Source organism: Pecten maximus, chromosome 2 (assembly GCF_902652985.1).
Source record: "Pecten maximus chromosome 2, xPecMax1.1, whole genome shotgun sequence".
Lineage (NCBI taxonomy): Eukaryota > Metazoa > Mollusca > Bivalvia > Pectinida > Pectinidae > Pecten > Pecten maximus.
Genome location: NC_047016.1, coordinates 17,452,394 through 17,478,228, shown reverse-complemented (window position 1 = coordinate 17,478,228; position 25,835 = coordinate 17,452,394). Strand labels below are relative to the sequence as shown.

At 39.1% G+C, this 25,835-nt stretch overlaps 1 protein-coding gene across 5 annotated transcripts in view; it reads left to right on the top strand.

Annotated features, from left to right (window-relative positions):
- The first annotated feature begins 877 nt into the window (after positions 1-877).
- Positions 878-25,835, top strand: part of LOC117319881 — a 41,121-nt gene continuing 16,163 nt past the window's right edge. For all 5 annotated transcript variants that reach the window (XM_033874615.1, XM_033874605.1, XM_033874609.1 and 2 more), the window contains exons 1-2: positions 878-1,928; positions 25,350-25,559. In XM_033874615.1, the coding sequence (XP_033730506.1) occupies positions 1,883-1,928; positions 25,350-25,559 (256 nt within the window). In that variant the 5' untranslated portion in view covers positions 878-1,882. The remainder of the gene's footprint in view (positions 1,929-25,349; positions 25,560-25,835) is intronic.

Genomic DNA, 25,835 nt, shown 5'->3' with positions numbered 1-25,835 from the left:
ACAAATTGTTCTTGTTAAACCTAAATATTGAAAAGACACCACAGAAAAACTGATATTTAGTATATAAACGAAAGCAACAAATTAAGAACTCAACAACTAAAACTTACAAAAAAAACAAAAAAAAATCAAACTGGACTTACACGTTGAAATAAGAAAAAAAGCCAGGGCATGCCTGGTTATACAATGTACACTTTTTCACATCACATTAAACCTAGAAATTATTTTAAAATTTCATATTGATAACTATAAACTGTCGTGAGAAAAGCTAAATACTAGAACTTGTTTGTATACATGTATTTCTATCGTTGTCTGGTACAATTTCTTTTTATCGTTTGGTCCCTCATTTCAATCCGTCAACGCTTACAGTATTTTATTTTAGATGTTGCCTGTTTGAGACTATTTCACCGGTGGTGTCTGACATGATTATAAGGTTACATACAGTTGCACGCTGTGAAAGGATGTGTCTGCTGGCAAATATATTCTACCATGGGAGTATCATTCTCACGGGGTTCATTTGGGATATATTTCAAGGAGATTCAAAACCATTAATTAAAGTTCAATATATCTTAAGACGTAATAAATAGAAATCATTTCATCAGTTTGTATAATGTATTTGCAATGATATATAATAAATCATATCAGACTGTAATGAGAATAAATTTGGCAATCTTAGTGCGAGAAAAATATCGTAATTCCTTTAACGGCAAACCGAATGGGGGTCAATATTTACCTTACAAAACACGACTTTACCTTTTGCAAATAAGTTTCTGTCAGAGTGTTGCATCAATTAAAATATTACAAAAACCTTATCACCTTTATAATGTTAATGCGCCGCTAACAAAAACAAGAACAAAAAAATAACTTCAAGCTAGGGCAGATGCATGTAATCTAGTATTATAATCTCCGGTGAAATTGGGCAATTAAATACATATCTACAATTCTGGAGACGTGATATTTAGGGTAAGGCGAGAATTGTAGACTAGCTTGAAGCTTCGATTAGAAAGTATCAATGTTTATATTTATAAGTGCACTGTGTTCGTCATTGTGTCTGGAGACCATTCAATGCTTCTTTTAAACTATGGTTTGACGATATTGATGAAGAGACTCTCATCGGATGATTAATCGATTGACTCAAGACAAAAGTTGGTATCGCGAGAACACAAACAATACATAAATGATGAAAAGCAGAAAAGTGCAAAACGCCAAGTGAAACGATGTGCTCGTCCTTGTAACATTATCGTGTATTTTGCTCCCACACAAAGTTTCTCCAGAACATCACAGTATTTTGGTCGTATCTGGCATGGTGTACTTGACAATACCGTAATTAATACATTTTCTTTCATTTGAGTCCCATTATGTTGTATTTAGTTTCATTCCAGACATGACATATATGTCTATACCAGATCACCTTCAATGTAAGTACTGAAAAGTTTACAAAACAATCATCAAACTAGTTTTATGGATGATATCGCTTACTAACATAGAACGACTGCTTTCATGACACTCCTCCCCACACAACATTTCATGATAAACCCGAGATGAAAAGGACAGTTAAACCTATCCAGCGGAGGTGTGTTACATATCAACTGATATATATTTGACCAGAACGCTTCCGGTTTTCCTCCTGAGTGCCAAGTTCTCACACGTTGAAATTGATGAAATACTTTCTAAATTGATATGCTTTTAAAACATCTGTGATATCGAGCGAGTGTGGATTATACAGTGTTGTAGACTGCATACAATACTCGGGATATTACTGGTTTCCTAACGTTTCCCCTGGGCCCCGTCATTGGAGGAGGGTGCGCGCAGGCCCGTATGTACATCGATACCACATATCAACACCGAATAACTCTTAGAGTGGTACACAAGGATTTAATACGATATGGACATCGCATTGATGTTAACAGTAGTCCAAGTTTCCATCTTTGGTAAGTTTGATTTTAATATGATTTAATTCTTTGTAGTTTGAAATTTAATGATTAAGTTAGTCTACCGTTTAACTTAACTCAGCTTGATAACAAATAGTGAAATTGGGTTTGACCCTTGTTAAATCTATTGTAATCTGCAGACAATGTTAAAGGAGAAATATGGTAAAATGGCTTTAATATAGGCCGATATTTCCATTCATGTATATTAAAGTTACTGTGATTAATATTGGTTTAACTAATTCATTTTGTTTGCAATGATTGTAAAATAATAAAGTTTATATTTACATTTATATTCATATGGCTACGATATAGTTCGTGATCGTAGCTTAGATAGGACGTTAAACAAATAACACCAAATCAAATCAAACTTCTGTCAGATTAATTGATCAACTTTTTTAATTGTAAGCCATACAGTAAAACCATGATATATCAGGAGTACTGCACAATACACATTAATTAGTTTTTATAAACAATTATACCAGGACGCCAGTGTTGAATTGATCACTCTATTTTATTATTATTTTTGATTCAACGTTTTGTTATTTTGAGATTCGCTGTACTATTAATTTGATATTCAATGTATTATTAATTTTGGGATTCACTATATGATTAATTTGAGATTCATTGTATAGGTATCCTGCGATTCAATGTATTGTTATTTTGAGATTCACGATAAACTTTATTATTTTGAGGTTGGCTGTATTGATGTTTTGAATTGTATCACAAGAGATAGAACATGCCACGATACATATTACGGTATATTTATTTTCAAACAATTTTTCATGATCAAACATTTTTTCATGTTGTTTTTTAATGCACATCATAAGCAAGTCATTCTAGAGTTTCATTTGGTTTAATGTGAGGGAATACAGTTTCATTCAATATAATATGAGGGACTACGGTTTAATTCAGTATGATGTGAGGGCTACAGTTTAATTAAGTATGATGTGAGGGAATACGGTTTCATTCAGTATGATGTGAGGGACTACATATTCATTAAGTATGATGTGAGGGACTACAGATTCATTAAGTATGATGTGAGGGACTACAGATTCATTAAGTATGATGTGAGGGACTACAGTTTCATTCGGTAAAATATGAGGGGCGACAGGTTCATTTAGTATAATGTGAGTGACTACAGTTTTATTCAGTATGATATGAGGGATTAGTTTCATTCAGTATAAAGTGAGTGGCTAAAGTTTCATTCAGTATGTTGTTAGGGACTTCAGTTTCATTCAATATAATATGAGGGACTACGGTTTCATTCAATATAATATGAGGGACTACGGTTTCATTCAGTATGTGAGGGACTACATTTTCATTCGGTATAATGAGGAACTACAGTTTCATTCAGTATGCGAGGGACTACATTTTCATTCGGTATAATAAGGAATTACAGTTTCATTCAGTATGCAAGGGACTACATTTTCATTCAGTATAATGAGGAACTACAGTTTCATTCAGTATGCAAGGGACTACATTTTCATTCAGTACGTTATGAGGGACTACGGTTTCGTTTAGTATAATGCGAGGGACTACAATTGCATTCAGTATAATGTGATGGACTACAGTTTCATTCAGTGTAATATGAGGGACTAGTTTCATTTAGTAAAATGTGAGGGACTACAGTTTCATTCAATATAATGGGACTATAGAGGGACTATGTGCTCTGTTATCTTGATCAAGTGTTATCTTATAAATTGCAACTATCCGTCTCGGGGCACCGTCCTCGCGCTATATTGCCTTTTGTAGGACGTCAATTCCCTTTTCAGCAAATCGCCGACAATGCAGCAGTAAGGCCATTTATAAAGTTGAATACAAGTTTTATGTTTTCTTTCTTACCAGCGACTCTAACTGAATTGTTGGTTTAACAGTTTTTTATTACCAAAAATATTGACAATACATTGGTCAATATACAAACATTAAATACAGGGGTTTGGCAACAAAGTGCTCTCTTATTTGAAGCCATCTGCCTAATTATTGATATGTAACATTTACAAGTGAAAAAGGAAAACTTCCGAGCCCCAATATGCTACTGCAAAATATCATGAAAATAAATAGATTGGGTATACAACACAAGTCCATTACATTTTTTAACAAACTTTACTCACGTTACTTAATTACTCGTGTCAGTATGATGCTACTGGGTGGGGTGTTTTGCTGGATGTTTTTGGCAGTATGCTTCAGTGAGCTGGCACTATAAAGTCGATATTAGTTTCGCGATATCACAAGGAGACAAACAAGATTATACCGCAGCAACCCAAAACACACACACATACACTACGTACATTCATCTCGCACACAGTGGAGGCCGCCCTTAAGTGACTGTAGCTGTTGATAACGTTAAACAATAAAAAACAAACCCTACCGGTGGGAATAGCATTCTTGCAGTCAGTCATTAAACTGATTGAATCAATGTCAATCACAGTATTGTATAAATATGCCACGGCTGGTTGAAGAAAGAGGTTTTACAAACAGTGGAAATAAGTGTAAATATTGAAAGATGAAATTGTACTGTAACATTAGAAAAAAAATGATGAAAGATAGGGGGTACGTATGTCAGTGTACGTACCTAGTTTTCAGCGCTCTGACCGCTTTTTTCCTAGTTGGAGTATGATCAAACCTCAATCTTCACATAATTACAAAGGACCATAATACCTCCTACACATTTGAGTTCGACCTGTTTGGTCAAGGTCATCATTAATATTTTATAGAGATCCTTTGTCAGCAGCTTCATTCCTTTGGGTATATTTATCTAAACTTTTCACAACTATAAAGATTGCAGTATCCCGGAAAAAAATGATTATGGGGGTTGTTGGTTCAAGGCCACCGGTACTTATTTCGGAAAATCGTTGGTAGTGGTCTATTGCCACTTTTCATCGAATCATGTAAAAAGAGCACCTTGATATCCTGAATGAGCTTCAGTTTCATGGCTATTAGGCTAGCTCGCCGTTACAAATTTCAGAAAAATCCTATTTTATTTGATGTAAGTCCTCTACATAATACCAATGGTGCTTTTATTGTAATTATATTAAATCACTTATAGTCTGTCCAGAGTGACCTGTGATGTTGATCTTAGATCAGCATATTGATTACAGACGAGGCAATAATCATATCGGGGAATATGTGCATTGCTTGCATACGTGTAGATATTCAACAGTTTTAAATGATTGCATGGCCGTCCTCATCGACGAATCAGTCGTGTGGGCTAATTGGTACGTTACTAAAGCATTGGTGACAGTATAACGGGTTCGAATCCGTAGAGTATTGTTTTCGATTTTAAGAAATTTCTACGTGTTGTTAAACATGTGTCGGTGCATATTTTACTTTTTTTTTTAATTCATTGATATTCAATGCTACATTCAATTAAAGTCATACTTATGGCAATTTGAACTTCGACTAAACCGTTGATATCTCGTACAACGTTCAACGAGATACTCCAGCGACTGAAAACATACGGTTTTACAAATTAGGTAATCAAAATATATAAATCCGTTTGATAACCTTAAGCATCCAATGCTATTTAATATATACTAATCGACGACAGCATATGTTTTTTCCTGTGTGTAAAAGCACATTTAGCGTGCGAAACCAGGATCTATTATAAGCTATGAATTATATTGCATAATTGTGTAAGGCCTTCCACTGTTCGCTGCTGGTCGCCCAAAATCGCTTGTATGTTAATTTGTGAATAATTTAAATACAATACGCAATTTCGAATTGGACAGATCATTTTGCGGCCCAGTTATTCCACAACGTGTACACGTGTGCTATGTACTCGATTCGTCGAAACATCAATTAATAGGTGGACATACCTATGCATAAATAAGATCGCTTACTTTTAATATTCCACGAAAAGGTCAACGCTCCAGGTCGTTCTTGTCGGACAATACCATCTACATTTTAATGATATATTTTTGATTTTCCAAAATTAAAACCAGAGCACCATCTTTATAAATCATTACAGTCTAAAAGCTAGCGGTTGTCATTAGTGGCAGTGATATAGCTATTATTAAATCAAATATTAGATCAATCTCGCTTACTTGGTAACGGACTTGTCTAAGTTTGAGAGGAAACCAGGGAACCACAAAACTGTAAGTGGTGTGAAAAGGAAGATGACTTAATGAGAAAAAAACTAGCGATGTAATGGATGAGTGAGGTGCATATCAGTGAGAGGGGAATCCCGATAAGGGAGGAATGGCTGTGAACGGCCAGGCAATTAGGGCATCACTTATTAGTACAGTGGTATTGTACACGGGTAAAATGCAATGCGTGTGATAGAGTTTGGGACGAAAGCCTACTAAATGAAATGATGACCTGATTAAATGGTCATGATATAAATGACGGAATCGATGAGATAAAGGTACGAAAGAGGCAGGGTTTCGAATGAAGGTGACTCGGTAGGAGCCATTGACATCAATAATGAATGGCTGGTTGACGTTAAATGGGACCGGTATGATAGATATAATTGTATTCACCGCTATCACGGAAAGTTGATATTTTATATTGGGTGTGTCTATAGTATCCAGGCACTTTTTACCTAAATTCACTTAAATTGCGCAGTGTAATCGAGCAGTTAAATGGAAAAACCTAAACGGAACCGTTAATTGTCAATTCGACAACGCCCGGGTGACAGGCTGGTTTTTAAAAGTTTTCAGTTCTTCTAAAGGCTATAAATTCTTCATATCATGCAACACCAATTTGCTCTAGAGTCCCCTACAAGTCATCTAATCACCTCGTTATAAATAAATTGCACCAAATGTGCACGGAATTTACTGTTTAGTTTCAATTTATCTGGTGTGTTCTACCAAATGCCAAAAAACTAATTTGTGTGCCAAGGTTTGTAAGGAAGCTGGAGAGGATCATGGACGAGGAGATCATGCCTGTTATACGGGGGTCAATTATGGCTGTAGTTCTGGTATCATAAACAACAATAAGTAATCTTTTCTGCGTTTTAGCTTGATTTTAAAGCAATCTTTATTTATAATAAGACAAATAAAATATCTGAATATGAATATGTATAAATGCCTAAAAGAACTCTCATAAACAAGACATGTTGCTGGATCGAAGGCACAATGGACTAGTCTAGTCATTCGTCGCGAAATCAAAACAAATGAGACTTCTAATTGAATCTCTTGGATACGTTTCAAACTAAGTGCAGATATACTAATTGGCATCTAAACAGCATTTGCAGTCAAACCAGCGATATTTTACAGACGCATTATTTCCTACTATGGTGCAATTTACCACAAATAAACTTGACACTGCCTCACTTTTGGCCTTTCGTTGAGCGTTTGGTTTGGTTTGGTTTATTTTGTTTAACGTCCTATTAACAGCTAAGGTCATTTAAGGACGGCCTCCCGTGCGTGCGACATGAATGCGTGTGGTGAGTGCGTATGTGTGTTTTGGGAGGCTGCGGTATGTTCGTGTTAAGTCTCCTTGTGATAGGCCGGAACTTTTGCCGATTTATAGTGCTATCTCACTGAAGCATACTGCCGAAGACACCCAGCAGCACACCCCACCCGGTCACATTATACTGACAACGGGCGAACCAGTCGTCCCACTCCTTGTATGCTGAGCGCTAAGCAGGAGCAGCAACTACCATTTTTAGAGACTCTGGTATGTCTCGGTCAGGGGACAGAACCCAAAGCCTTCCTCACAGCGGCGAACGCTCAACTAAAGGCCAAAGTGAGGCATTGTAAAGGGAGACATTAGGAAAAATAAAGTTGTTGAGAAAGAAGAGAAAAGATAAGCGCTCGCCCCTGTGAGGAAGGCTTTTGGTTCTGTCCCCTGGCCGAGACATACCAGAGTCTTTAAAAATGGTAGTTGCTGCTCCTGCTTAGCGCTCAGCATACAAGGAGTGGGACGACTGGTTCGCCCGTTGTCAGTATAATGTGACCCGGTGGGGTGTGCTGCTGGGTGTCTTCGGCAGTATGCTTCAGTGAGGTAGCACTATAAATCGGTAAAGGTTCCGGCCTATCACAAGGAGATTTAACACGAACATACCGCAGCCTCCCAAAACACACATACGCACTCAACACCCGCATGCACGTCGCACGCACGGGAGGCCGTCCTTAAATGACCTTAGCTGTTAATAGGACGTTAAACAAAATAAACCAAACCAAACCAGAAATAAATTTAACTTTTAAGTATGTATCATGGCAACATACGGGACTTATTGTTGACATGTAATGTATAAAGCTGTTTGTAAATTTCACGAAATCAAACGAAAAATGCATGTTTCAAGGGGACATAATTAGCTCATTTTATCGCATATATTGCACAAAATAGCCATGTCGTCTCCTCACAAGTGTATAAAGTACAACAAAATAGGAGCATTGGTTAGACCTGATTTGAATTTATGATATGTATAAACACCGTTTTCATTTTGACCTTGAAAAGCAAATGGCGAGCGTGAATAATATTACACAAATAAGGCATATAAAAAGGTATTTCAAACATCAAAAATGCTCTTACTAGACACTATAAAAATCAATTGTTGAGTTTGGGGTAAAATGTGCCTATTTCAGAAAGAGGCCACAAACTCACCAGCTAAACAATTTAACTTAAACAGGTCCTTCTTACTATGATTAGATGTCTTAAAAGTATGATATAGGAGCATTTTTATTGATTGAAATGCCTCCTTTAATGCTATATTTGTGCAATATATGTGATGTACAGCCACCATTTGCTTTTCAAGGACAAAACAAAATAAGTGTTTATATGTACATAAAGAAAAATCGGGTCAAACAAATCCACCTACCCTGTGCTATAGACACTTGTGAGCATAACAGCTTGGCTATTTCTCGGGTTTGGTTATTTTTAGGTCACCTGAGACGAAGTCTCAAGTGACCTATTCTAATCGCCTTTTGTCCATCGTCGTGCGTCGTCCGTCCGTAAACAATTTACATTTTCGACTTCTTCTCCAAAACCGCTTAACCAAATTCAATGAAAGTTAGCAAAAAGCTTATATGGCTGAAGGTCAACCAAAATTGTGAATTGTATGGTCCCAACCCACAGGCGCTTGAGGGGTGGGGATAAAAAGGGTCAAAATGACTGAAATTCTCTTATCTACTCTCAAATATGGTAGAATCAAACACTCTTCATAGATGGAAGGGTCTTATGGTGCTTTATCAAAATTGTGAATTTCATTACTTTGGGGTCTCACGTTTGCCCCTGGGGAGGGGGTAAATTTATACTATAGTTTATATAGGGAAATCACATTTTTGACTTTTATTTGTTGGATTTGTATTGGAATTCATTCTAACTTTCTTAAAATTGTCAGCATGGGATGACAGCTTAATGATATGCACATGTTAGCCCTGATTGTCCCCTTGGACTGATGGGTGGGGCAAAAAAGGATCAATAAGATTAACTGAAATATTTCAAATCGCAGGTGACCTTTAAGGCCATGGGTCTCTTTTTATAAGAATTATTCTATGCTACATCTTACCATAAAATAACTCAATAGAAGAAACTGATAGCATCTACAACAAATTATTTGTGATTGTAAGAAACTACATCTCCTGATAAACATTTTGGTATATTGCATGATTGTGTTTGTGCAATGTTTTTAGCTCACCTGGACCGAAGGTCCGGTGAGCTTATGTCATGGCGCGGCGTCCGTCGTCCGTCAACATTTGCTTCAAATCGCTGCTAGTCAAAAAGTTCTTGTTAGATTTTGACCAAATTTGGTCAGAAACATCCTTGGTGGAAGGGGATCAAATTTTGCATAAATGGTGACTCTGACCCCCAAGGGGCTGGAGGGGCGGGGCCCAATAGGGGAAATTGAGGCAATTCCTTTAAATCGCTACTTGTCATAAAGTTATCAATGGATTTCAACCCAATTTGGTCAGAAACATCCTTGGGGGGAAGGGGAACAGATTTTGCATAAATGGTGGCTCTGACCCCCAAGGGGCCAAAGGGGCGGGGCCCAATAGGGGAAATAATTGTAATTCCTTTAAATCGCTACTTGTCATAAAGTTATGAATGGATTTCAACCCAATTTAGTCAGAAACATCCTTGGGGAAGGGGAACAGATTTTGCATAAATGGTGACTCTGACCCCCAAAGAGCCAAAGGGGCGGGGCCCAACAGGGGAAATAGTTGTAATTTCTTTAAATCGCTACTTGTCATAAAGTTATCAATGGATTTAAACCCAATTTAGTCAGGAACATCCTTTGGGAGAAGGGGAACAGATTTTGCTTAAATGGTGACTCTCTCCCCCGAGGGGCCAAAGGGGCGGCGACCAATAGGGGAAATAGTTGTAATTCCTTTAAATCGCTACTTGTCATGAAGCTATCAATAAATTTAAACCCAATTTAGTCAGGAACATCCTTTGGGAGAAGGGGAACAGATTTTGCTTAAATGGTGACTCTGTCCCCCGAGGGGCCAAAGGGGCGGACCAATAGGGGAAATAGTTGTAATTCCTTTAAATCGCTACTTGTCATGAAGCTATCAATAAATTTAAACCCAATTTAGTCAGGAACATCCTTGGGGAATGGGGAACAGATTTTGCATCAATGAGGATGGTCCCCCAAGGGGCCAAAGGGGCGGGGCCCAATAGGGGAAATAGAGGTAATTCCTTTAAATCGCTACTATCCATAAAGTCATGAATGGATTCGATCCCAATTTGGTCAGAAAGAGCCTTGGGCAAAGGAGAACAGATTTTGCATAAATAGTGACGCTGACCACCAAGGGGCCAAAGGGGCGGGGCTCAATAGGGGAAATAGAGGTAATTCCTTTAAATCCCTACTTGTCATAAAGTTATCAATGGATTTAAAGCCAATTTGGTCAGTAACATCCTTGGCGGAAGGGGATCAGATTTTGCATAAATTATGACTCTGACCCCCAAGGGGCTGGAGGGGCGGGGCCCAATAGGGGAAATTGAGGCAATTCCTTTAAATCGCTACTAGTTATAAAGTTATCAATGGATTCCAACCCAATTTGGTCAGAAACATCCTTGGGGGAAGGGGAACAGATTTTGCATAAATGGTGACTCTGACCCAAAGGGGCGGGGCCCAATAGGGGAAATAATTGTAATTCCTTTAAATCGCTACTTGTCATAAAGTTATGAATGGATTTCAACCCAATTTAGTCAGAAACATCCTTGGGGAAGGGGAACAGATTTTGCATAAATGGTGACTGACCCCCAAAGAGCCAAAGGGGCGGGGCCCAATAGGGGAAATAGTTGTAATTTCTTTAAATCGCTACTTGTCATAAAGTTATAAATGGATTTAAACCCAATTTAGTCAGGAACATCCTTTGGGAGAAGGGGAACAGATTTTGCTTAAATGGTGACTCTGTCCCCCGAGGGGCCAAAGGGGCGGCGACCAATAGGGGAAATAGTTGTAATTCCTTTAAATCGCTACTTGTCATGAAGTTATCAACAAATTTAAACCCAATTTAGTCAGGAACATCCTTGGGGAATGGGGAACAGATTTTGCATAAATGAGGACTGTCCTCCAAGGGGCCAAAGGGGCGGGGCCCAATAGGGGAAATAGAGGTAATTTCTTTAAATCGCTACTATCCATAAAGTTATGAATGGATTCGATCCCAATTTGGTCAGAAAGAGCCTTGGGCAAAGGAGAACAGATTTTGCATAAATAGTGACGCTGACCACCAAGGGGCCAAAGGGGCGGGGCTCAATAGGGGAAATAGAGGTAATTCCTTTAAATCCCTACTTGTCATAAAGTTATCAATGGATTTAAAGCCAATTTGGTCAGTAACATCCTTGGCGGAAGGGGATCAGATTTTGCATAAATTATGACTCTGACCCCCAAGGGGCCGGAGGGACGGGGCCCAATAGGGGAAATTGAGGCAATTCCTTTAAATCGCTACTAGTTATAAAGTTATCAATGGATTTCAACCCAATTTGGTCAGAAACATCCTTGGGGGAAGGGGAACAGATTTTGCATAAATGGTGACTCTGACCCCAAGGGGCCAAAGGGGCGGGGCCCAATAGGGGAAATAATTGTAATTCCTTTAAATCGCTACTTGTCATAAAGTTATGAATGGATTTCAACCCAATTTAGTCAGAAACATCCTTGGGGAAGGGGAACAGATTTTGCATCAATGGTGACTGACCCCCAAAGAGCCAAAGGGGCGGGGCCCAATAGGGGAAATAGTTGTAATTTCTTTAAATCGCTACTTGTCATAAAGTTATGAATGGATTTAAACCCAATTTAGTCAGGAACATCCTTTGGGAGAAGGGGAACAGATTTTGCTTAAATGGTGACTCTGTCCCCCGAGGGGCCAAAGGGGCGGCGACCAATAGGGGAAATAGTTGTAATTCCTTTAAATCGCTACTTGTCATGAAGTTATCAATAAATTTAAACCCAATTTAGTCAGGAACATCCTTGGGGAATGGGGAACAGATTTTGCATAAATGAGGACTGTCCCCCAAGGGGCCAAAGGGGCGGGGCCCAATAGGGGAAATAGAGGTAATTTCTTTAAATCGCTACTATCCATAAAGTTATGAATGGATTCGATCCCAATTTGGTCAGAAAGAGCCTTGGGCAAACGAGACCAGATTTTGCATAAATAGTGACGCTGACCACCAAGGGGCCAAAGGGGCGGGGCTCAATAGGGGAAATAGAGGTAATTCCTTTAAATCCCTACTTGTCATAAAGTTATGAAAGGATTTGATCGCAATTTGGTCAAAAACATCCTTGGGGAAGAGGAACAGATTTTGCATTGATGGTGACTCTGACCCCCAGGAGTCAAAGGGGCGGGGCCCAGTAAGGGAAATAGAGGTAAACCCTTTAAATCGCTACTAGTCATAAAATTATGAATGGATTTGAACACAATTCAGTCAGAAATTTTCTTGGGGGAAGGGGAACACAATTTGCGTAAATGGTGACTCTGACCCCAAAGGGGCCGGAGGGGCGTGGGCCCAAAAGGGGAAATTGAGGCAATTCCTTTAAATCGCTACTTGCCATAAAGTTATGAAAGGATTTGAACCCAATTTGATAAGAAACATCCTTGCCAGAAGGGGATAAGATTTTACATAAATGGCGACTCTGACCCCCAAGGGGCCAAAGGGGCAGGGCCTAATAGAGGAAATAGAGGTAATGCCTTTAAATCGCTACTAGTCATAAAGTTATGAATGGACTTGATCCTTATTAATTGGTCAGAATTTTTCTTCGGAGAAGGGGGGGAACACATTTTGCGTAAATGGTGACTCTGACCCCCAAGGGGCCGGAGGGGCGTGGGCCCAAAAGGGGAAATTGACGCAATTCCTTTAAATCGCTCCTTGTCATAAAGTTATGAATGGGTTTGAACCCAATTTGATAAGAAACATCCTTGCCGGAAGGGGATAAGATTTTGCATAAATGGTGACTCTGACCCCCAAGGGACCAAGGGGGCGGGCCCAATAGCGGAAATAGAGGTAATTCCTTTAAATTGCTACTTGTCATAAAGTTATGAATGGATTTCAACCCAATTTAGTCAGTAAATCCTTGGGGGAACGGGAACAGATTTTGCAAAAATGGTGACTCAGACCCCCAAGGGGCCAAAGGGGCGGGGCCCAATAGGGGAAATAGTTGTAATTCCTTTAAATGGCTACAAGTAATAAAGATATGAACTTAATTAAGTCAGAAACATCCTTGGGGGAAGAAGAACAGATTTTGCATAAATGGCGACTCTGAACCCCAAGTGGCCGGAGGGGCGGGGCCCATTAGGGGAAATAGAGGTAATTTCTTTAAATTACTACTAGTCATTGAGTTATGAATGGATTTGAACCCAATTTGATCAGAAACATCCTTGGAGAAAGCAAAACAGATTTTGCATTAATGATGACCTTGACCCCCATGGGACCAAAGGGATGGGGCCCCATAGGGGAAAAATGGTAATTCCTTTAAATCGCTACTAGTGATAAGGTTATGAATGCATGTTGTAAACTTGGAGAGTCTGGACTTCATTATTTCTTTAAAGCAGTTTTGATCCCCACACTATAACCATATATAGCATTGTTTGAGGTTGACAAAGAAAACGAATTGAACATGAACATTATTTTGACATTTGGTCAAATCCAACCAGGTGAGCGATACAGGCCCCATAGGCCTCTTGGTTTATTATTATTCGTGTTTGAAATTCAACATTATTCTGCTATTCAAATGAGCCTTAAAGGATTAGTTTTACAACAGTATGGCATGTCTGAAGATTCTTTTCGAGTCTGTTAGTATATACAAATGTTTGAACTATCTGAAACTTACTATTCTGTATCACAAGATTTGAGTAAGCATAGCCACTGTTTGATTTTAAACTGATCTTGAGTGTAGCAATATAAATTAACATTTTTACATGTTTCGTGTTTTAGCCTGGTCCGAAGAACCAAGGTGAGCTTATGCTGTACCGTGGCGTCCTTCGTCCGTTCGTCCGTTAACAATTGACTTCTTCATAACCGCAGATCAGAATTAGACCGAATTTCCACAACCATATATAGCAATGTTTCACATTAACACATAAAGCTATTAAAATTGAACATGAACATATTTTGATGTTTGTTAAAATCCAACCAGGTGAGCGATACAGGCCCTCTGGGCCTTATGTTTGATGTTGTTGCGTCTCTTGCCCATTTTGCACGCATTTTTTAATCACTTTTTTTCGGCCCATATGACCTTTATAGTGTTGATCGGCCGTTAAGCACTTTAACTAACTTAAAGGATTAAGATGAACAATTTTGGCAAAAACTTAGAGCTGCTAGCCGATATAAAATGGGTTACTCAGAAGTTTGTATCTACGTGTTCATAATAATAAAACAACTACTACACTGAAATAATAACCAATCTTTTGAATGACGTCAGGAAGGCTTTTGCGTCTGTGCGAAGTTGTGTACATCCGGATTGTGGTCGAGTAAGGGACCGTTCCGGAAACTACATACACTCCCGATGTATCCGATTGTTTCGGAGGGATAAAACTTTGAGACTTGTTTAGATAAAAGCACGAAAAGGCGAAGGTCCATATAAATCACACGACTGTTTCATATACATGTAAAATGGGATAACGTCGTAGAACCAGGCGCATGTCCGGTTATTGGAAGGGGGGGGGGGGGGGTGAGAACCTTGGCATGCAACCATTGATTAGTATAAAATACCCTTTCATGCTCAGGTTAATACGTAGTAAGTATAATCATATTAACGAACATACGCAGTATCACACTAATAGAAATACAATAAGAGTATCCAATGTAAACTTTATTTATTTCCAAAAAGTTCAGAAACAAGTTATATCCACTTATGACTCTTGCTGGTCCGGATGGAGGAGCACGAGGGGTGCTACTGTTAAACCGGAGACCTCGGGCATCAATAATATCAATCACGCTTGTTGGCCCAGGTGAGAGCGCGAGGGGTCTTAATGTGGGAGGAAACTGGGTAAATGACCAGTTACCTTTTCACATCCGACCTAGGAGTCCAACCCCGGTCGCCTAGGTAAACAGCAAGCGTGTTACCTCTGTATCACCCGATCACCCTAAGAGTATTTGAATATTGGAGCTTGAAACACAAAAATGGTCTGCTTCGATTTAGATGTTTATCTGTTAAGATTGAAAGGGCTATGTGGTCAAAGGTCATACTTGGCCATTTTTTGAAATTAAGCAAAAACACTTTAATGCAATAGTTTTCTTTGCTGATTAGAACAAATACTGTTGATGACAACTGAGCTGTCCAGAAATTTACCTTGTTGTTTTCCTGACATTAAATAAGTAATTATTTAAGCCTTTGTTACTAACATATAGACGTTTTATGTTCTTGACCAATGTGTTCGTATGATGAATAAGCATATACAGTGTATAAATATGTATTTGCATTTCAAAAATAAAGATTTTTTTTTTCTTGATTTTTTTTTTTTACAATTTTGAGACTAAACATGAACACCTATTTTCATTATCACACTTGCAATCATCACAGCGAAATTGTAAATGTCAATGATACTGTCAAAATCCAAACTTTTAATCTCCTTGTCTGGTGATAGTGTCGTAATAACAACCGGTCTTACTAAAGCCAGCCTAACACAGCCTCCATTCTGTCTGTTTCTGTACATTAAAACAGTTAGACAACATGTGTATGTCGATTGTATACTATGCAGCTGCAGTCAATGGAATTCGGAAGAGAAACACTTAAAATCATTTGCAGTTATATTTTTAGGATATTGGTTGATTAATTGATTGTTAAACAGTGTACTTTGTATGAATAATGGACAATCACTCCGTGTAATTGTTAAACCGAGTACTAAGTATGTTTATTCAATCTATACAATTGTTATACAGTATAATAAGTTTTAGAATTGGATAATTACTTTATACTTCTTAAACATTTGCACAATACACTGGTATTGGACAATCAATCAAGAGTTATCGACACACATGTAAACATACTGATTACTAGAATCTTTCCCTGCCTGATTTTTTTCTCCCACCACCTCAAATAATTGCATATCAAATCGTATCGGCGGTCAAGGGATGATTGTAAACAAATGTACGTGACCGGCGCATGAATTACCTGATTTGAAGAAGTACCCATCACAATATCATAACACAAGAAAACAGATGTAAAAATAATTCACAATATTTATTCAAAAAGACACTGAAATAAGGTATCAGTGATACTATTCAAATGTGAAGACAGTACATCATGTCATTTCATAAAACCCTGTGTCTCGTACGCATATCTCTGCCCTGCAGGTAGGGCGTAATAATTGTACATGCTGTGTCTCGTACGCATATCTCTGCCGTACAGGTAGGGTGTAAGAATTGTACCTGCTGCCTCCATTGCATGATCGTAAGAGGCGACTAAATTTGGGATCTTATCTTTTCTCTTTCTGATCAGATTTCTCTTCTTCCTAATATGTCTCCCTTGACAATGCCTCACTTTTGGCCTTTGGTTGAGCGTTCGCCCCTGTGAGGAAGGCTTTGGGTTCTGTCCCCTGACTGAGACATACCAGAGTCTTTAAAAATGGTAGTTGCTACTCCTGCTAAGCGCTCAGCATACAAGGAGTGGGACGACTGTTTCACCCGTTGTCAGTATAATGTGACCGGATGGTGTGTCCTGTTGGGTGTCTTCGGCAGTATGCTTCAATGAGGTAGTACTATAAATCGGCAAATGTTCCGGCCTATCACTGGGAGACTTAACACGAACATACCGCAGCCTTCCAAAACACACATACGCACTCACCACACGCATGGATGTCGCACGCACGGAAGGCCGTCCTTAAATGACCTTAATAGGACGTTAAACATAATAAACCAAACCAAACCAAACCATACGCATAGCTAACATAAATAACAACGCGGGAACTATTAATGACGTCACTCAAAAAAAGTACTTCCGTAAGTACTTCCTGTTCAGAGATGGTTAGCGCGTGCAATCTGTCATACCCTAGGGGTTGACATAGAAATCTCCCACGTTTAAAACTTGAGATAAATCGGTGAACTGTTGGAGAGGTGAAAATGAATAACTTTTATTGCCAATAATGACATATTGTACTTGATGATAAATGCAAACATGGAATACAGACGTGAAAACCAAGCTAAAATCGGATACATGAACGGAATCTTATTTCCATAGAAATGAATTTCGACATCTCAGTATTAATTCATTTAATTTTGTTTAACGTCCTATCAACAGCTAATTACAAGGTCGTTTAAGGACTGCCTCCTCTGTGTGTGCGACATGTGTGTGATGAATGTGTGTGTTAAGGGAGGCTGATGTGACCGGGTTAGGTATCCCCCTAGGTGTCTTTAGCAGTATGTGTCAGTAACATAGCACTATTCCTTTGGGATCTTATCTTTTCTTTTCTTTAAAGTAACTTTATTCTTCCGAAAGTGTGCCTTGACACTGCCTCACTGTCGGCATTTAGTTGAACGTTCGCCCCTATGCGAAATACTTTGTATTCTGTTCCCAGGCCGAGACATACCAGAGTCTTTAATAAAATGGCAGCTGCTACTCCAGCTTAGCGCTCTGCAGTTGTGGAGCTGGAAGACTGGTTTATCCGTTGTCAGTGTTATGCGACTGACTTGGTGTTTTCGGTAGGATACTATAAAGCACTATAAAGGCGGCATCAGTTCCGCAGGCTTCTAAAAGACAAATGCAACACATGTATGCATCTCGCGCACTGGGAAGGCCTTAAGGACCTTAGTTATAGATAGGGTGTTAAACAATACTAAATCAAACGATAATAACCTCCCCTTCATCCATTGATGATTAAGACCAAATATGGACCAAATCCTTTCATTTCTACAAAAGAAGAAATAGAAATAATTTGCTATATTTCCCCAATTAAAACACACACACACACACCTTCATGCTATATTTCATGAGATTGAATCCTACGTAATATGGAATTGACGACGAAACAGCCAATGCATGAGTTCTCTTTATTATGACGGAAAATCCTTCTGTAAAAGTCATTGAGAAAATTTTAAGGAGTGAGACGATTTGTTCGCCGATTTCAAATATACTGCGACCAGGCAAGATAGCTGTATTAAATCGGCAACAGATTTGCGTTAACGGATGAAAACATATACACAATTACTCGCATTAAGTAGTAGTACACAGGAAATTCCCACCATAAAGCAAGATGATTCAACGTGTTTTATCTACATTACCACGTCATATTATTTTTTCTAACTTGCAATCGATTATACAAATATATTCTAGGTGTCTGTGTACTAGTCCAGCATATTTGACCATCGGTCTGGTAATCGACCACCGATGTTCTATTGATATGTACATTTCTGTAAACGCCTTTCTAGTCTCAATGAGTCGATAGGCTATAAAACAACTCAATAATTAAATACTATATAGATATTCAATTTCATTACCAGCAGCGTGATCCATTCGGTAGATCAGTCGATTTGACTTGAAATATCACTGTCATGTTTACAATTATACCGCCATTCAAATCATTTGCTCAGTCAAAACACCTCGTTTCAATAGAAGCTGAATATCAACAGCAGTAGCGGCGAGAAAACGAGTCTCACAGAAATTTATTATGAACGGGGTTAAACCATTTCAACAGAATATGTTTGATACTCTTTTGTCCGACAACGATGAAGAATTATCGATGAAAAAAGTCCTGTGTGAAGGAAAGGGCGGTTATTAGAAATTCAGCCCATGTGGACACTTCAATTTTGATACTCTGTTTAGCTTAGTGACGTACAAATCACATGCTATACCCAACTGTACTGTTGCTGATATCCCATAATCATTATCGCACTAGGCTCAACTCGTTTAAAACAATAACGACCAGCACGAATTCTTGCCCACTGTATGTTTATCACATAATCTGCACGCCTTGATGGGCACAGTCATATTGCTAGATGTACTTTTTAATATTTTCCCCTCGAAACTGAAGAGCTCTTATTCTGAAAGGGGTATGTTGATTGGTTTCTATTGATAGAGTGACGTGTTTCCCCCTGAATTGTCCGATGGGGTGATAAATGTAGCGTAACGTAGTGAACTCAACCGTGGGGTATCCAACGATGGCTAGCAAGTTGATATCATAACAATACCAAACAGATAAAATACCAAAATTAGTTTTAACTTAGCTGATAATAATTGTCACTTTGTGTTTATGACGTCACATTGCTTCAGAAGGTTATCTGCTTGATTGTATAAAAGCATTATGTGGTCAGTATTAAAATCATGACCATGTTTTAGTTAAAATTAAAAGCGTACACACCACTACTGATCGTCTACATTGTAAATATTAGCACGAAGCGTCTTTCTACAGAGGATCCTTACAGAACGGTGACATTGACTTTCATACCAAAACAACAATACACGCGTAAACTTCAACAGAATTAACAACACAAACGTTTGCTCTCGTTACATTATTGGAAAGGCAAATTCATCACCTGAACAATCTGCCGTAAGGTTCATTTAAAACAAGAGGCCCATGGGGCCTGTATCGCTCACCTGGTTGGATTAGACCAAATGTCAAAATAATGTTCATATTCAATTTGTTTTATTTGTAAATCTCAAACAATGCTATATATGGTTATAGTGTGGGAATCCAAACTGCTTTAAAGATTAATGAAGTCCAGACTCAAGAATTGTTTTTAGAACATCCATTCATAACTTTATGACTAATGGCGATTATTGGGCCCCGCCCATTTGATGCAAAATCTGTTCCCCTTCCCCCAATGATGTTTCTGACCAAATTGGGTTCAAATCCATTCATAACTTTATGACTAGTGGTGATTTAAAGGAATTACCTCTATTTCCCCCCTATTGGGCCCCGCCCCTTTGGGGTCAGAGTCACCATTGATGCAAAATCTGTTCCACTTCTCCCAAGGATGTTTCTGACCAAATTGGGTTCAAATCCTTTCATAACTTAATAAAAAGTAGCGATTTAAAGGAATTACCTCTATTTCCCCTATTGAGCCCCGCCCCTTTAAATTTAGCCCCTTTAGGGTCAGAGTCACCATTTATGCAAAATCTGTTCCCCTTCCCCCAAGGATGTTTCTGACCAAATTGGGTTAAAATCCATTCATAAATTTATGACTAGTAGCGATTTAAAGGAATTAACTCTATTTCCTGTATTGGGCACCGCCTTTTGGCTCCTTTGGGGTCAGAGCCACCACTTATGAAAAATCTGTTCCCCTTCACCAAAGGATGTTTCTGACCAAATTGGGTTCAAATCCATTCATAACTTTATGACTAGTAGCGATTTAAAGGAATTACCTCTATTTCCCCTTTGGGCCCCTTTGGGGTTAGCCACCATTTATGCAAAATCTGTTCCCCTTCCCCAAAGGATGTTTCTGACCAAATTGGGTTAAAATCCATTCATAACTTTATGACTAGTAGTGATTTAAAGGAATTAACTCTATTTCCCCTATTGGGCCCCGCCCTTTGGCTCCTTTGGGGTCAGAGCTACCATTTATGCAAAATCTCTTCCCCATCCCAAAGGATGTTTCTGACTAAATTTGGTTCCAATCCATATATAACTTTATGACTAGTAGCGATTTAAAGGAATTCATTCATAACTTTATGACTAGTAGCGATTTGAAGGAATTACCTCTATTTCCTCTATTGGGCCCCGCCCCTTTGGGGTCAGAGCCACCATTTATGCAAAATCTGTTCCCCTTCCCCCAAGGATGTTTCTGACCAAATTGGGTTAAAAATCATTCATAACGTTATGACAAGTAGCGATTTAATGGAATTAAATCTATTTCCTCTATTGGGCCCCGCCCTTTGGCTCCTTTGGGGTCAGAGCCACCATTTATGCAAAATCTGTTCCCCTTCCCCCAAGGATGTTTCTGACTAAATTTGGTTCCAATCCATTCATAACTTTATGACTAGTAGCGATTTAAAGGAATTACCTCTATTTCCCCTATTGGGCCCCACCCCTTTGGCCCCTTTGGGGTCAGAGCCACCATTTATGCAAAATCTGTTTCCCTTCCCCCAAGGATGTTTCTGACCAAATTTGGTTCCAATCCATATATAACTTTATGACTAGTAGCGATTTAAAGGAATTCATTCATAACTTTATGACTAGTAGCGATTTGAAGGAATTACCTCTATTTCCTCTATTGGGCCCCGCCCCTTTGGGGTCAGAGCCACCATTTATGCAAAATCTGTTCCCCTTCCCCCAAGGATGTTTCTGACCAAATTGGGTTAAAATCCATTCATAAATTTATGACTAGTAGCGATTTAAAGGAATTAACTCTATTTCCTGTATTGGGCACCGCCTTTTGGCTCCTTTGGGGTCAGAGCCACCACTTATGAAAAATCTGTTCCCCTTCACCAAAGGATGTTTCTGACCAAATTGGGTTCAAATCCATTCATAACTTTATGACGAGTAGCGATTTAAAGGAATTACCTCTATTTCCCCTTTGGGCCCCTTTGGGGTCAGCCACCATTTATGCAAAATCTGTTCCCCTTCCCCAAAGGATGTTTCTGACCAAATTGGGTTAAAATCCATTCATAACTTTATGACTAGTAGTGATTTAAAGGAATTAACTCTATTTCCCCTATTGGGCCCCGCCCTTTGGCTCCTTTGGGGTCAGAGCTACCATTTATGCAAAATCTCTTCCCCATCCCAAAGGATGTTTCTGACTAAATTTGGTTCCAATCCATATATAACTTTATGACTAGTAGCGATTTAAAGGAATTCATTCATAACTTTATGACTAGTAGCGATTTGAAGGAATTACCTCTATTTCCTCTATTGGGCCCCGCCCCTTTGGGGTCAGAGCCACCATTTATGCAAAATCTGTTCCCCTTCCCCCAAGGATGTTTCTGACCAAATTGGGTTAAAAATCATTCATAACGTTATGACAAGTAGCGATTTAATGGAATTAACTCTATTTCCTCTATTGGGCCCCGCCCTTTGGATCCTTTGGGGTCAGAGCCACCATTTATGCAAAATCTGTTCCCCTTCCCCCAAGGATGTTTCTGACTAAATTTGGTTCCAATCCATTCATAACTTTATGACTAGTAGCGATTTAAAGGAATTACCTCTATTTCCCCTATTGGGCCCCACCCCTTTGGCCCCTTTGGGGTCAGAGCCACCATTTATGCAAAATCTGTTTCCCTTCCCCCAAGGATGTTTCTGACCAAATTTGGTTCCAATCCATATATAACTTTATGACTAGTAGCGATTTAAAGGAATTCATTCATAACTTTATGACTAGTAGCGATTTGAAGGAATTACCTCTATTTCCTCTATTGGGCCCCGCCCCTTTGGGGTCAGAGCCACCATTTATGCAAAATCTGTTCCCCTTCCCCCAAGGATGTTTCTGACCAAATTGGGTTAAAATCCATTCATAAATTTATGACTAGTAGCGATTTAAAGGAATTAACTCTATTTCCTGTATTGGGCACCGCCTTTTGGCTCCTTTGGGGTCAGAGCCACCACTTATGAAAAATCTGTTCCCCTTCACCAAAGGATGTTTCTGACCAAATTGGGTTCAAATCCATTCATAACTTTATGACTAGTAGCGATTTAAAGGAATTACCTCTATTTCCCCTTTGGGCCCCTTTGGGGTCAGCCACCATTTATGCAAAATCTGTTCCCCTTCCCCAAAGGATGTTTCTGACCAAATTGGGTTAAAATCCATTCATAACTTTATGACTAGTAGTGATTTAAAGGAATTAACTCTATTTCCCCTATTGGGCCCCGCCCTTTGGCTCCTTTGGGGTCAGAGCTACCATTTATGCAAAATCTCTTCCCCATCCCAAAGGATGTTTCTGACTAAATTTGGTTCCAATCCATATATAACTTTATGACTAGTAGCGATTTAAAGGAATTCATTCATAACTTTATGACTAGTAGCGATTTGAAGGAATTACCTCTATTTCCTCTATTGGGCCCCGCCCCTTTGGGGTCAGAGCCACCATTTATGCAAAATCTGTTCCCCTTCCCCCAAGGATGTTTCTGACCAAATTGGGTTAAAAATCATTCATAACATTATGACAAGTAGCGATTTAATGGAATTAACTCTATTTCCTCTATTGGGCCCCGCCCTTTGGCTCCTTTGGGGTCAGAGCCACCATTTATGCAAAATCTGTTCCCCTTCCCCCAAGGATGTTTCTGACTAAATTTGGTTCCAATCCATTCATAACTTTATGACTAGTAGCGATTTAAAGGAATTACCTCTATTTCCCCTATTGGGCCCCACCCCTTTGGCCCCTTTGGGGTCAGAGCCACCATTTATGCAAAATCTGTTTCCCTTCCCCCAAGGATGTTTCTGACCAAATTTGGTTCCAATCCATATATAACTTTATGACAAGTAGCGATTTAAAGGAATTCATTCATAACTTTATGACTAGTAGCGATTTGAAGGAATTACCTCTATTTCCTCTATTGGGCCCCGCCTTTTGGCTCCGTTGGGGTCAGAGCCACCATTTATGCAAAATCTGTTCCCCTTCCCCAAAGGATGTTTCTGACCAAATTGGGTTCAAATCCATTCATAACTTTATGACTAGTAGCGATTTAAAGGAATTACCTCTATTTCCCCTTTGGGGTCAGCCACCATTTATGCAAAATCTGTTCCCCTTCCCCAAAGGATGTTTCTGACCAAATTGGGTTAAAATCCATTCATAACTTTATGACTAGTAGTGATTTAAAGGAATTAACTCTATTTCCCCTATTGGGCCCCGCCCTTTGGCTCCTTTGGGGTCAGAGCCACCATTTATGCAAAATCTGTTCCCCTTCCCCAATGATGTTTCAGACCAAATTGGGTTCAAATCCATTCATAACTTTATGACAAGTAGCGATTTAAAGGAATTAACTCTATTTTCTCTATTGGGCCCCGCCCTTTGGCTCCTTTGGGTCAGAGCCACCATTTATGCAAAATCTCTTCCCCATCCCCAAGGATGTTTCTGACTAAATTTGGTTCCAATCCATATATAACTTTATGACTAGTAGCGATTTAAAGGAATTCATTCATAACTTTATGACTAGTAGCGATTTGAAGGAATTACCTCTATTTCCTCTATTGGGCCCCGCCCCTTTGGGGTCAGAGCCACCATTTATGCAAAATCTGTTCCCCTTCCCCCAAGGATGTTTCTGACCAAATTGGGTTAAAAATCATTCATAACTTCATGACTAGTAGCGATTTAAAGGAATTAACTCTATTTCCTCTATTGGGCCCCGCCCTTTGGCTCCTTTGGGGTCAGAGCCACCATTTATGCAAAATCTGTTCCCCTTCCCCCAAGGATGTTTCTGACTAAATTTGGTTCCAATCCATTCATAACTTTATGACTAGTAGCGATTTAAAGGAATTACCTCTATTTCCCCTATTGGGCCCCACCCCTTTGGCCCCTTTGGGGTCAGAGCCACCATTTATGCAAAATCTGTTCCCTTCCCCCAAGGATGTTTCTGACCAAATTGGGTTCAAATCCATTCATAACTTGATGACTAGTAGCAATTCGAAGGGATTACCTCTATTTCCCCTATTGGGCCCCACCCCTTTGGCCCCTTTGGGGTCAGAGCCACCATTTATGCAAAATCTGTTCCCCTTCTGCCAAGGATGTTTCTGGTCAAAATCCAATAAGAACTTTTTGACTAGCGATTTGATCCAGGTGAGCTAAAAATAGGCCCCGATTCTGGCTGGTTTTTCTCAAAGCTAAATGACTACATTCACTAAATGACTACATTCACAATGTCTGCTTTCCCAATCATAATGAATTTCCATTCTGACAGCATTCATAAAACCTTGTAAATGTATCAAATTATTTATTCATACGAGTTTTAATGGCGTTGTACATTCTAAACAGTACTAAACCTATAACAACTGAACTTATGTGTGTAGCCTTGTACATATTAACAATGTTTTACTTGTACTTGTACTTGTATCCCAAAGGGAAAACAACCCTTTCTGTTCACAGTTGCCGTATTCTCGTATCTTCATTAGAAATATGTCAGTTAAATGAGTTCTGTAGATTGGTTTATTAACTCGTATCTACATTATAAACAGGTTTCGGTCTGGCAGAATATGATATCAAGACCGTCAATGTAGAAGTTCCGTGGTCAGAATCAAGACAGGGATGTACGGACATTGGATATGACGTACTGAACCTTGCAGTGGTGCCGAAGACCGAACTGGTATCGCAGGGAGTACTTAAGGAAGGAGAATACTACTGGACGAGTCAGTACCAGTCAAAGTCGCCATTCTATTGGAAGTTTGGTAAGATATAGCGTTAGTATTCCTTAGTGGTATTTTCATTTACCAAGAGACCTACTCTACAATTTGCATTGATATTATGAGTGTGGTTTGACATTGGTATCATGGATGGCTAGTGTGACTTGTTATTACATATGGAGTAAAGTACTTTGAAAACCTATTGCGTGGAGCCAAAATGAATTAAACACACACACACACACGCACGCACGCACACACACACACACACACACACACACACGCACGCACGCACGCACACGCACACGCACACACTTCTTGGTC